The sequence below is a fragment of the Cupressus sempervirens genome, chromosome 2, assembly GCF_028749045.1.
Source record: "Cupressus sempervirens isolate cs-2001-9-10 chromosome 2, ASM2874904v1, whole genome shotgun sequence".
Classification (NCBI taxonomy): domain Eukaryota; kingdom Viridiplantae; phylum Streptophyta; class Pinopsida; order Cupressales; family Cupressaceae; genus Cupressus; species Cupressus sempervirens.
The window spans coordinates 770898049-770911001 of record NC_143119.1 but is presented as its reverse complement, the minus strand read 5'-3'; the positions used below and the strand labels follow the sequence as shown (position 1 = coordinate 770911001).

Sequence of the window (12953 nt, the reverse complement as noted above, 5' to 3'; positions counted from 1 at the left end):
AGTGGAGCTCAGTACTTCACAAAGATAGATCTGAAGAGTGGCTATCATCAGATACGGATTCGAGAAGGAGATGAGTGGAAAACAGCCTTCAAGACCAAGGAGGGTCTTTATGAGTGGTTAGTCATGCCCTTTGGATTGACGAACGCCCCAAGCACCTTCATGTGGCTCATGAATGAGGTACTTAAGAAGTTCTTGGGAAAATTTGTTATTGTCTATTTGGATGATATTTTAATTTTCAGCAAGACTTTGGAAGAACACTTACTGCATATTCGTAGTGTCCTTGAAAGGCTAAGGGAAGAGAAACTGTTAATTAATCTAAAGAAGTGTGTCTTTGCAAAAAGGGAGTTAGTCTATTTGGGATTTGTTATATCACCTGAAGGTCTCAAAATGGATCCAGAGAAGGTAAAAGCCATCTTGGAATGACCTACTCCAAGGTCTGCTACTGAGTTAAGATCATTTCATGGTCTGGTTAGTTTTTACAGGAAGTTTATTAAGAATTTCAGTGGCATATGTGCACCTCTAACTGATACAATAAGAGGGGATAGAAAAGAGTTCAAATGGACTGCAGCAACTACGAGAAGTTTTGAATTGCTGAAGAAGAAGGTGACTGAACAGCCTGTGTTGGCACTCCCAGATTTTAGAAAAGTATTCCAGGTGGATTGTGATGCTAGTGGTAGCGCTATTGGGGCTGTATTAAGCCAAGAAGGTAAGCCTATTGCATATTTTAGTGAAAAATTGAATGATGCAAAGAAGAAGTATTCTGTTTATGATCAAGAGTTCTATGCAATAGTTTAGGCCTTAAAGAAATGGAGGCATTATTTATTGCCAAAGGAATTTGTTTTGTATACTGATCATCAGGCATTACAGTACCTAAATAGCCAAGGTAAATTGAATCAGAGGCATATAAAGTGGGTAGAATTCTTGCAGAGTTATACATTTGTGTTGAAGCATAGAAGTGGAAAATCTAATAGGGTTGCAGATGCACTAAGTAGGAGACAGTTGTTGCTTACAACAATGCAGGTTGAAGTAGTTGGGTTTGATGAACTCAAGAATTTGTACCCTGAGGATCCTGATTTTGCTGAAGCATGGAAAGCTTGTAAATAACCTGTTGCTGTAGATAGAACCAAGTGGTTAGATTATTTGATTCAGGATGGCATGTTGTTCAAAGGTAGTCAATTGTGCATTCCAAGGAGTTCCATGAGGGAAAATCTGATTAAGGAGAAACACAGTGGAGGGATGGCAGGACATTTTGGTCGGGATAAGACCATTTCCATTCTTAGAGAACATTATTTTTGGCCTCAAATTTCACAGGATGTGAAGAAGTTTGTACAGAGTTGCCAGGTTTGTCAAGTTGCCAAGGGGTTTAGTCAAAATACTGGCCTATATCAGCCATTGCCTGTTCCATCAAGGCCATGGGAGGACATAAGTATGGATTTTGTTCTTGGATTGCCAAGGACACAAAGGGGTAATGACTCAGTATTCGTGGTGGTTGATAGGTTCTCCAAAATGGCACATTTCATTCCATGCCACAAAACTCATGATGCTGTCCATATTGCAGACTTGTTTTTCAAAGAGGTGGTAAGACTACATGGTCTTCCAAGGAGTATAGTTTCTGACCGAGATACTAAATTTGTGGGGTATTTCTGGAGGACATTGTGGAAAAAGTTGAGAACAGACTTGAAATTCAGTTCCACGCATCACCCACAGACTGATGGCCAAACAGAAGTGGTAAATAGAAGTCTAGGCAATTTGCTGAGATGCTTAGTTGGAGATAAGCCCAAGGGATGGGATTTGATTCTACCACAGGCAGAGTTTGCTTATAATAACTCTGTAAATAGGAGTACTGGAAAATCACCATTTCAAATTGTATATGAAAATAGCCCAAGGATTGCACCAGAATTGAGGAAGATAGAACAAGGGGAGAGAACAAGTGCTGAAGCTGAGGAATTTGCTGAACACATCAAGCATCTACATGAGGAGGTTCAAGCACACATTATCAAGATGAATCAAGAGTATAAAGCTAGGGCTGATGCAAGGAGAAGACATAAGGAATTCCAAGTAGGGGATCTAGTCATGGTGCACTTACGAAAAGAAAGATTTCCAGTTGGTACTTACAACAAGCTGAAAATGAAGAAATTTGGCCCCTGCAAAATTTTGAAGAAACATAACTCAGGAAATGCATATGAGGTGGAGCTGCCAGATGGTATTCACATTTCTCCCATTTTCAACATTGCAGACTTGACAGAGTATCATGATGATGGTGCTGATGAGGAGCTGGTTTTAGAGCCATGTCCAATTCCTGCTTCTAAGAAGGAGGAGATAGAAGACATTCTAGATCAACGTGTGGGTAGGAGTACCAGAAACAGGCAGTATGAAGAGTATTTGGTAAAATGGAAAGGACGGCCGATCGAGGACTCAACTTGGATTTCAGCAGCTAAGGTTTCCCATTTGGGATTTCCTCTACCATCCATAAAGTGACAGGGTCATTTTTCAATCTACCCTGGGTGTCTGATGCAGGAGCATCCAGAGGTATAAGGGCAATCCTGTGTCACCCAAAAAAAAATGTACTTAGACTTAGTTTCTGTTTCATGTCTTTACATTTTTGGATACCCATTTGGCTCAAATAAAGGTTCCAACTCTCATAGTTCAACTATCAGTGCATTTGAAAATCTCGAAAAAATAGGAGCATGCAATTTGGCCATCATTTTGGTGACCTAGAAGGTGTGACTTGGCCAGATGAATGTAATTGAGATTTAGAGCATTCCAGAAAAAGAATCAGGTCAAAAGGCCCCACGGTTTGAAAGTTATTGCAGTTTTTTGGGTTTTGGAGACCTCCTAAGAATGCTTCAAAGTCAGGTTTAGGGCATTAAATGACCTCAAAAAGGGTCGAAAAATGGAGGATGAGCGAAGCTCGTCCATAGGGCTATAGAGCGCTTCGAGAGCTTTCCGAAAATGTAAACGGTTCGTCAATCGGAGCTACGGTTCAAAAGTTATGCCTCCCGGAAGTTCGGCTACCGTTTCTGGATTCTTCTAGATTTGCACCAACTTCTAACGCGGTTTCTGGAACCTTCTATTTTGTCGGTGGATGCCTACTAGCACTTTCTAGAATGTACTCCTAGTCCTTAACCCTCCGGGGTCTATTTAAGGAGATTTTTGGCATTGTAAAAGGCAGTTCGGATGGGAGCTTGAGAGGAGGTGGTAAAAGGAGAAATATTCTCCCGATTTATGCTATTGTAAGCCCGTAGGGCATGTTTTGAAGTTTATTTTCTCTGCACTGTTTGTACTAGCTTATTTTCTCAGTTAATATAATTTCCCCTTTCTATTGTGTCTATTCTGTTGTTGGGTTGTGTTGCCATCAACCCTTGACTTGAAATCTTGCTCGCGTCTCAGTAGGTAGACTTCTTATTTTCGCCAAAGATGAGATTATGAAGTTTAGAGTGGCTCCGCTATTGAGCATCACAATGATCCTTTGTCCTTGAAGGGTTCCTCATACACAAAATACCGTACATCTCGGGCTCCCGACTAAGGTGATGGTTTCCCCCACGCCATACCAATGTTGCGATCCTCTTCTTACGGTTCAAATCAATCATTTTGGAGTCCTCATGGGGGTGATCATCTTTTGTGGGTAGATTCCCTTGATCGTCCTCATCATTGGATACGACTTTGATGTAGTGTATTTTCCCCTTATCGAAGCATTTGTGCCCAAGTTCCCTTGGTGCCTTGCAATTGAAACATAATTTCTTCCTTAGGAGCTCCTATTTGGTAGCTTCGTCCAATGAAGGTTTCTTTGGCAAAGGTTTGTTACATTTGTCCCTTGGAAATACTGGCAATTTGGAGTGGGAGTAACCTCAAGAGGATGATGTCGATGATGATGCCATGCTTTGCGCCTTTTTTATAGCCTCCAAAAAGGTGGTAGGATTGAAACCTTTTACCTAACCCTTCAATGGTTCCATCGGTCCGTCCATGAAGAGCACTATTCGTCTTATTTCCAATATGTCTGTAACCAAAACATAGAGTTTCTAAAATTCTGTGATGTACTGGTTGACCGATCCAGTTTGCCTCAATTGTGCCAACTCTTTAAAATTAAATTCTAGTTCTTTACCAAACCGATCTATTAATCTTTCGGTGAATTCTGCATAAGTATTTACTTGGTCATGTCCTAGGTAATAGTGCCATGATGCCACCATTCATGCGCCACTCCCTCCAAGTGGAATGTTGCAAATTTAATTGCTTCTTCTAGCATTGGATTAAGTTGGAAGTAATTATCAACCTTCATTACCCATGCTTGGGTAGATATGAATTTGGATCCGTTAAATGGTGATAGATTTACTTTGCTCAACTTTCTTTTGAGATCATTGTTAAAATATCCTTGGTTTTCGCCTCTGGAATATCCCATTCTCAATTCTGCGTAATCTTTGTAGGATATATCCTCTTCCAAGATTGCATTCTTTTAGTCTTCTTTCAACTGTTTTTAAATTTCATCAAAGGTCGGTTGCCCTCCTCTGTGAGGTACCTCTGCGTGTGTAGAAAAAGTCGACATGGAAGGTCAAGAGCATGCTGGATGAGGATTCACCTTTCTTGAAACCGAGTTGGAACTATGACCATTTTTTTCCCCAGATATCTTATCATCTACCAGTTTTTAGAGAGTTTCTTCTATAAGTCGCTTACTGTCATTGATCTGTGCATGATTCCTCGATTCCTCGAAAGATCCCTCAATAGTGCCATGACTTTGGTAGGAGTGGGTTCTTGATCTGCCATTCTATCAACTAAGTGGGACCTCCTCCTCTTCCGGCTATAAGCTTTTATTCACTATCCATAGGCTGGCAGGATCTTTGGCTTTGATACCACTATAATGTTCCATTCCTGTTTATATGCAAAGGTTCTAGATTCGACAATTCCCTTAGTTAAATGTCAGCTTGTATAGCTTGCACAATGGACACTAGAAGTCTGTACGGTGGACAAAAGGGCAGCCGCAAGGTGTGAAGGAATAGGCTGTACTGCCTGGATGTCGTATGGTGGTGGCACTATTCCGTACGGTGCAAGTAAGGGTGATGGGATATAATAACTTTGGCCAGGGTATTGCATGCATCCACACAAGAAAAATAAATCGCTACAAATAACAATTATATTTTAGGTGATTGCACATAGATAAATAAAAATAACACTTTAGATTTGCTAGGTACAGATGATAGATAAAATGCCACTACAAATAGTTACACACAGAATGTAGTTACACCCGAAGCAAAGTAGAACACAATGGAATGGGGTGAGGGTTGATTCCCACCGAAACTGGAATAGCGAAGCAGGGAAGATCTTTAACTTTTGAAATGACGAATAATAGAGAATCCCAACTAGAATTCGCAATACAAAGAAAATAATCCAAATCACATACTAGCTACTACCTACATGTCGTGCTTAAATACCCTTCGGAGGAACTTCCTGAGGGTTTACAAAGATAGTTGACGGCCACACCTATGGAAATAAAAAATGAAAATGGGTTTGAGATATACTAAATCAATCGGCCCATAGACAATGGTTTGATTAATTAGTTATTTTATGACGGGAACATTATAGAGTAACAAAAGAAAGTGAGAAGTTGGTGAAGAGAGATTGCTTCAAGTGTTGCCAAACTAATTAGAGATAAAGAATGTGATGAAGACCAGTCAATGAACCTAGCATGAGCCAAATGGATATCTGAACTTGCAAAGTGAGTTGTATTTTATCAAGTCAATCTAGTCGTTACTTTCTAACTATTGTGGTTGTAAAATCCTTTTATCAAGATTTACCTAACAGTCATATTGTAAATCCTTTAATCAAGGTGACATTATGATGGGATGTTTTTAAGACCTCTAACAAGGCCACTCCTAACAAGGTGATTAAATCCTTTAATAGGGTCACACCTAACAACGTGATTAAATCCTTTAATAGGGTCACACCTAACAACGTGTTTTGTAACCTTTAATAGAGTTGACTTTTAACCAAGCTCACTTTAGAAGACTAAAAAATGATAGCATGTTTCTTGGTGGTTTTTCCCAAATTGGATTTCCATGTTAAATCCTGGTGTCATACTTGTGTGAATGTTGTTTTCATTTCTCATGCTATTTACTGTTATATGTTATTCAACATACACTAAACATAGAGCTAAGTGATGAGATCAATAAGTTCAATTACTGATGAATAGCGATATTGGCTAAGTGGATTTATGAGTTTGATTAAGTTGTTTGAAGTTTTTAAAAGTTGAATTGGTACATCTGGGACTGAGGATAACTGATTTACCCCCCCTTCCCTCAGTTATTCTAATCATTCTAACAATTGGTATAGAGCTTTGGTGCTTTTAAGGAAAATTTGAAGGGACTTAAGCTAAAGATAACGATGTACAAGAGAGAGATACCCAAGTTGAACAAAGAGAACTTCCCAGTATGGCAACATTTGATGAGATTGCATCTATCTGGAGTTGAAGATTCTAACTATACTACTTGGACAATGAATACATAGAAGTACCTAGACCCATGACAATTGAGCAAATAAAAGAGAAGCATGAGCACAATCAAATGATGATAGATCTGACATCTTCCCTAAGTTATGCTGAGTTTGATGATGTGAAGGATTGCACTATTGCAAAGCAAATGTGGGATAAGTTAGCACAAATTCATGGAGGAGATAGAAATGTGTTAAGGGCTAAAGCTGAAAGTTTAAGAGACAAGTTTGATGACATGAGAATGAAAGAAGGATAAGCTATTGCTCAATATTGTGGCCGAATTGAAGAAGCGATGAATGCAATTAGAGGTGTTGGAGCAAACATATATGAAGAAATTGTGATCAGCAAGGTACTAGTACTAAGAACTTTACTTCTTGTTTATGCCATTAGAGTATCTACAATACAAGAACTGAGATGTACACCTGGTAATGACCTGACCCTAGATAGTCTAATTGGTAGACTCACTGCATTTGAATTGTCAAATTTTGATAATTATACACCTTCTAGTGTTGAATTTGCTTTCAAGTTTCAACTAACCTTTGATGGATCTAAAAGAAGAAAAAATTCAAAAAGTAAGCTTGTGGACAGTGATAGTGAATTAGATGATGACCTTGACGATCTAGAAGCATTACTGGATAGAAGGCTACCAAGAGGAAAAGACAAATACAAAGGTAAAATTCCTATAATCTGTTTTACATGTAACATAGTTGGTCATATTGTTGCAAGGTGTCCTGACAGAGATGAAAAGGAGGAAAGGAAAGACAACAAATACCACCGAAGGAGAGACAACAGAGACAATCGAGGGAACAAAGACTACAAGGGAAAAGGTAAGAAATCTTGTTACATTGCTGAAGAAGATGATTCTGAAAGCGATTTTGATGAACATGATGAAGAAGTTTTTTATGTTGCAATTAAAGATGAATCTAATGAAGATAAAAAGCTTGAGAAAATTGCTCTTATTCACATGTAAGAAAGAATGATAAATATATAATCGATAGTGGTTGCTCACATCATATGACTCGTGATACAAGTAAGTTTGAAAAGCTAGAGCATTATAATGGAAGTTGTGCTAAGTTTGGAAATGATATACCATGTTATGTGAAAGGTAAAGGATCTATTATATTGAATGGCAAGATCAGATGTAACAATGCATATTGGGTTGATAGACTGAAATATAATCTGTTGAGTGTGGCACAGCTGAACAGTTCAGGCTACCAAGTTGAATTTCAAAACAAGAAGGCAAAAATCTATGATGCTACTGGTGAATTGATTGGAAGTGGAGAGCAAACAAGAGGTAACTTTGTTCTATCTAAACCTATCTGAAAATACATGCTTATTTGCACAATTTGAAGATGTTTGGTAATAGTAGTAATAGAATTTCACTTATTTTATTCTTATTCCTAATAAGATTAAGAATTACACTTCATAATAATATTAAGAATTTGATAATATTAGTAATTCAATTATTCAAGTGCCCTTATTTTATTCATTTATTTCCTCTTTATTTATTATATAAATAATATCCCTTTCTTATATTAAATATTTTAATTATAAGCCTTTATAATTTATCGAGCATTTCTTTACTAGATATTCTACTTTATTTATTTAATAAAGGAATCCTCCTTAATTAATAAAACTCTTTTACTAATAAACTATACTACTCTTTACTAACTACCCATACCTTTCTTACGTGGATTTGTTGCCCTTGTATGTCCTTTCAAGGTAAGGGGAATATGTGATTTGGAAGGATCTTAAATACTTTGGAATACCCATTTTAAATTTACCTTTATAATATAATATTTTAATGTTATATAATTGGATAAATGTATGGGGTTTGCCCTTTAGATTTCTTGGTTTTATTTCCCTTCTAATATCGCTTGATGGAATGTAGGAATATTTCCTTCGCTTCAAATAGATTTTTGATGTATTTTTTATTGGTGCTCTTTATCCACTTGGCTGCCCACTTATATATGTGCCATTATGTTTTGGACGTGACTGTTATAAGGGTCGCGTGATATACATTGTGTCCCTTGTAATTAATAAAAATCACTTTGATACCTGTTTCTTACCTTATTTTAATATTATAATTTGAATAATAGTTCATAGTGATTATTAGTGTTATTTAATTTAATAATATAATTATTTAGTAGATATCTTATAAATATTATAATTTGTACTTGATTATGTATAGACAGTTATCTATTTCAATTATCTTAATATATTTAATCTGTGTATTTATTTTATTGATTTAATAATCAATCATCCATTATATCAATCATCCTTTTAGTCAATTATAAATGAGAATAGCAATATGATTAGAGGGAATATTACACTAAGAGGGAAACTTGTTGAGATTGTTGCTATGATACTGCCAAATTGTTCTTAATTCATTGTTGGTTTTCATGGTGAATTGCTTTTATCATTTTGGAGTATTGCATGGTTTCCACATTTCCTCCTTAGATTAGAATTTCATTTGATGTTGGTTAGAAGTAGCATTTAGTTAAATGGAAGATTTTTTTGATCTTTCTCCAGTGAACTTGCTTTAGACCAAACCACTAGCTCCTTGTTGATTTTAAGTATGCCTTGCATCGTCATATGTCATTATTACGAGCTTTAGTTCAATTATTGCTTGCACATTGATATACATCATTGGACGGTGTTAATGGAATGGTGATAGTTTGAACTCGTACATTTTCCTCAGGAGATAGCACTAGCATGGTTGATGTTGATGGCTAAATTAAGTCTAGTGGAGGCACAAAAACATCTACAGTTTCTTTCGTTCTAAGAGTAGAGAAGTTTTCTCAATTCTTATTATTTGTAGTTTTCTTAGTTGGAAGTACTTGGAAGAAGTTAAAGTCAAACTGATATTCATTAAATGAACAACTTAAGTTCCTTTGTGATAAACAACATATCACATCATAAAATTGAGTCAAATTCCACAAAAAGGAAGGAAACTTGAGGTTGACTCATTTGATCATACAATCTGTATACATTGTTTAGCGTATGAGCATCCTTATTAAAGAGAGAGTTGGAAATATGGTATTTCACCTTGAGATATCAAGTCTTTATTTCACCTTTGTTCGTCCTATCTTCGTTTTCTTTGCCATAAGAAATGATCCTTTACTACTTTCTAATGCAAATTTCTTTGCTCCATGCTGATCCGCAACCCCCAGCTTTTTTGGCACACCCTTTTCCCTTGCTGTTCCCCTCCACCCTCACCCTTGACTTTCGCTCCCTTACCACTCATGCCATGACTCTTTATGATATCTTGGGGCAGCTTTCTATTGACCCCATTCCACCTCCTTTTGGCTAGTTATTCACCCCCTTGTACATTTATGAGGCCATTAGATCCATGAGATGTAGTAGAGCTACAGATAAGGAGGGGTTCCAAGTTGAACTCTTCAAGTTTGGTGCCTCAGTTTTGGTACCCTATCCCTCTATATTATTCAATAGAGTGATGTGCACTGGGTTCTTGACTTCTTGGTCTAGGAATTTGATTTACCCTATCCACAAGACCGGTCCTATCTTTGATCCTGGGAACTAGAGAACCACTATGATTGGGCACACGTTTGCCAAACTATATGCGACAGTTCTTAATGCTATGTTATCTAGTGAGCTTGATAGGAAAGGTTGTAGAGCTAGAGAGCAGGTTGGTTTTTGGACTGACTATCAGACTATGGACCATATTTTCACTTTATGGGCTATTATTGAGGAGGCTAGACATAGATCAGAGAAGGTTTACTGTTGCTTTGTGGACTTCCGCAAGGCTTTTGATTTTGTTCCTAGGATGGCTCTTTTTGAGAGGCCTCTGGAGATTGGGATTTCGGAGATGCTACTTACTGCTATTATGAGACTTTATGATACTGTGTTGGGTAGATTCAGGACCCTGAAGGGTTTCTCTGATTCGATTCATAGCACTATCAGGGTCAAGTAGGGTTGTTCTCTCTCCCCTACTTTATTTGGTTTATATATTGATGAGCTTGAGGACTTCCTTTCAGAGTCATCGCTCCTAGGTGATGGTTGTTACTTACACCAGGTCCTAATCTCCATTCTTCTTTTTGCGGATGATGTGGTTCTTCTTGGTTCTTCCCCAAAGAGTTTACAGAGGCTACTGGATGGTTTGGCTTCCTTTTGTGATCTACGTCAGCTTGTGGTTAACTTGGGTAAGACTCAGATTATGATCTTCAATTGCTTAAAGACTTCTCATCTTCACTTCTTTTTTTAGAGCCAGGAGATTGAGATCACTTCCTCTTACATGTATTTGGGTGTTAAGTTTTTTGGGCCTCGCTTTAGTATGAGATCGACGATTCAGTCCAAAGTTAATAAGGGTATGGATTCTCTTGCCATGCTTGAGAAACAATGTTTTAGACACCACTTTCAGGATACCTCGTCCAAACTATCCCTCTTAGACTCTCTTGTTCGGTTGATGGTTCTTAATGGCTTTATGGTTTGGGGCCCGTCTCTTCTTGGTTCTGATTGGGCATTGACTGAATGGGTTCAGACTTTGCTCTTACGGTGCATCATCAGATGCCATAGGTTCACTCCTCATAGTATCATTCTTGCTGAGTTTGGCGCGCATCCCTTTAGTCTTGCAGCTTCTATATTTGATTTGGTTTAGTTTCTTCATTGTCTGTGGGGTTTTGCAGATTCGATTGGTGAGCAGGAATGATATTCCTACTTGGCATATTGTTCTTCTGTTGATATTGCGAGTTTTGATATGTGTTCTCGAGCTTGTTGCTAGTATGCCCAGGCTTCTTCTCTACTGAGATTGATTGGGATTGATATTGACTACCTCCCCCCTTACCAGTTCTCGTTGAATGCCCCTGATCACCTCCTCCCCTCTCAGTAGGAGCTGAATGAACATGTCAAATTAGATATCTATAGACAGTATATCGTCAGTACCTGGACTAACCCGCCTGGTGGGTTGCATCTGAGTATGACTTTTTATGTAGAACACTTTTTTGGAGATTTGTGATGGGATTATTGTTCGTCCTAGTTACTTATCTTGGCGGTGGTCTAATGCCCTGTGTATCTCCCTAGGATCCTTTAGGGTTGGTTCTCATCGTCTTCGGGCTCAGATCGACCATAATATTGATAGTGGAGAGCGGATTTGTAAGTTGTGTACTTTACAGGAGGTCGAGACTGAGATTCACTTTATTTTTCGTTGCCCTATCTATTATGAGATTAGAGGGAGATTTTACTACTTGTTTTGGGATTGTTCTTCTCTTTCAGATTTCTTTACCTATTGTGATTAGAGATGTCTTGCACTTTATCTTCAGGAGGCTACCTTGCTTCAGGATAGTACTTTACAGTCACTACTTTCTCACCGACATTCATCTCCTCAACTCATTACTGCCTTTTGCACACCCTTATCTCCTTTATGTGGTGTGAAGAGGTTGTCTAGTTCTACCAGATCTTGTGGTCACTCCAGATCTGTTAGATCCCAGACACAGTCTTCCACGAGATTGAAGAAGCAGACTAGAGGTTCTACACATCTGCAGTCTTATCCTTCAGCGGCTGACTTTTGTTTGGGTAGAAAGGACTCCTAGTCCTTGTTGCTGCCGCTCTCTGTATCTTTCTTCTTCTTCTTGTTTTTGTTGCTCACTTTTCTCGGACACCGTTTGGTGGCCTTGTTGTTGTCAGATATCTTGCTGTAATCTTTCAGTCCCATAGACCTTTTGGTGGTCTTTTGTTTGACATTAATATTTTTATCTTATCTTATCGAAATGTTGTGGAATAAAACTCACATCAACAGGTCCTAGTAAATTTCTTCTGTATGTAAAAAGATCAACATTCTTCAAGTAAAGGGAAAGTTTGCCGGCTTTTTAAATAATCTGTAATCTGTTGGGATCTTTACGTCCTTTTAGGTGATTCCCTAAAATCTAGTAGTTCTTCTGCTGCATTATTTTGTTGATTTTTATTTAAAAACAAGAATTTTGGCTGATAGTTACAAATATGGCATGTGTTACTTGGAATGTTTCCGTGAATGCTTATAACAAGATATTATATCTTATTATTTTGTCTTACATATTGATCATAATCTATTTATTTCATTCATGCTATATGTCATAATTTCTACAGAGTGTTGCAAAAATACATAATTTATTAAAACAGATAGTACATTGTAGTGAAAATGGCCATTGTATTTTTGATTTTTTTGTTGATCACAAAGACAACTTCAATTGGGAGTTTCAGTCTGTTTGCTCAAGATTTCATCCTTATATATTTTATCGTTTGGCATTCCTGTGCATGACACGTTGCCATATGATTTTGCAGATTGTTTATCCATGTATATCAATTTCAGGGCATGAGATATGTACAGCGTATCATTTACAACCACTATGCCCAATGTTTCATTGAGCAACATCTTGGTATGAATTTTTTTCCCTTACCTTGCTTTATTTTCAGTTTGTTTTTGCTCTTGCTCACAAATGAACCTAGTTTTCATTTTTTTCTTGTTTATATCAAAATATTT

General features: G+C 37.6%; 1 protein-coding gene across 8 annotated transcripts in view; it reads left to right on the top strand.

Moving 5' to 3' along the window:
* Positions 1–12953, top strand: part of DBE1 (debranching enzyme 1) — a 360131-nt gene that overhangs the window by 10898 nt on the left and 336280 nt on the right. For 5 of the 8 annotated variants that reach the window (XM_089815520.1, XM_089815524.1, XM_089815521.1 and 2 more), the window contains one exon: positions 12755–12849. In XM_089815520.1, coding sequence (XP_089671646.1) covers positions 12793–12849 — 57 coding nt within the window. In that variant the 5' untranslated portion in view covers positions 12755–12792. Of the gene's footprint in view, positions 1–7204; positions 7306–7675; positions 7773–12754; positions 12850–12953 lie in introns of all 8 variants that reach the window. The other 3 variants (XM_089815523.1, XM_089815518.1, XM_089815519.1) reach the window with 2 other exon arrangements.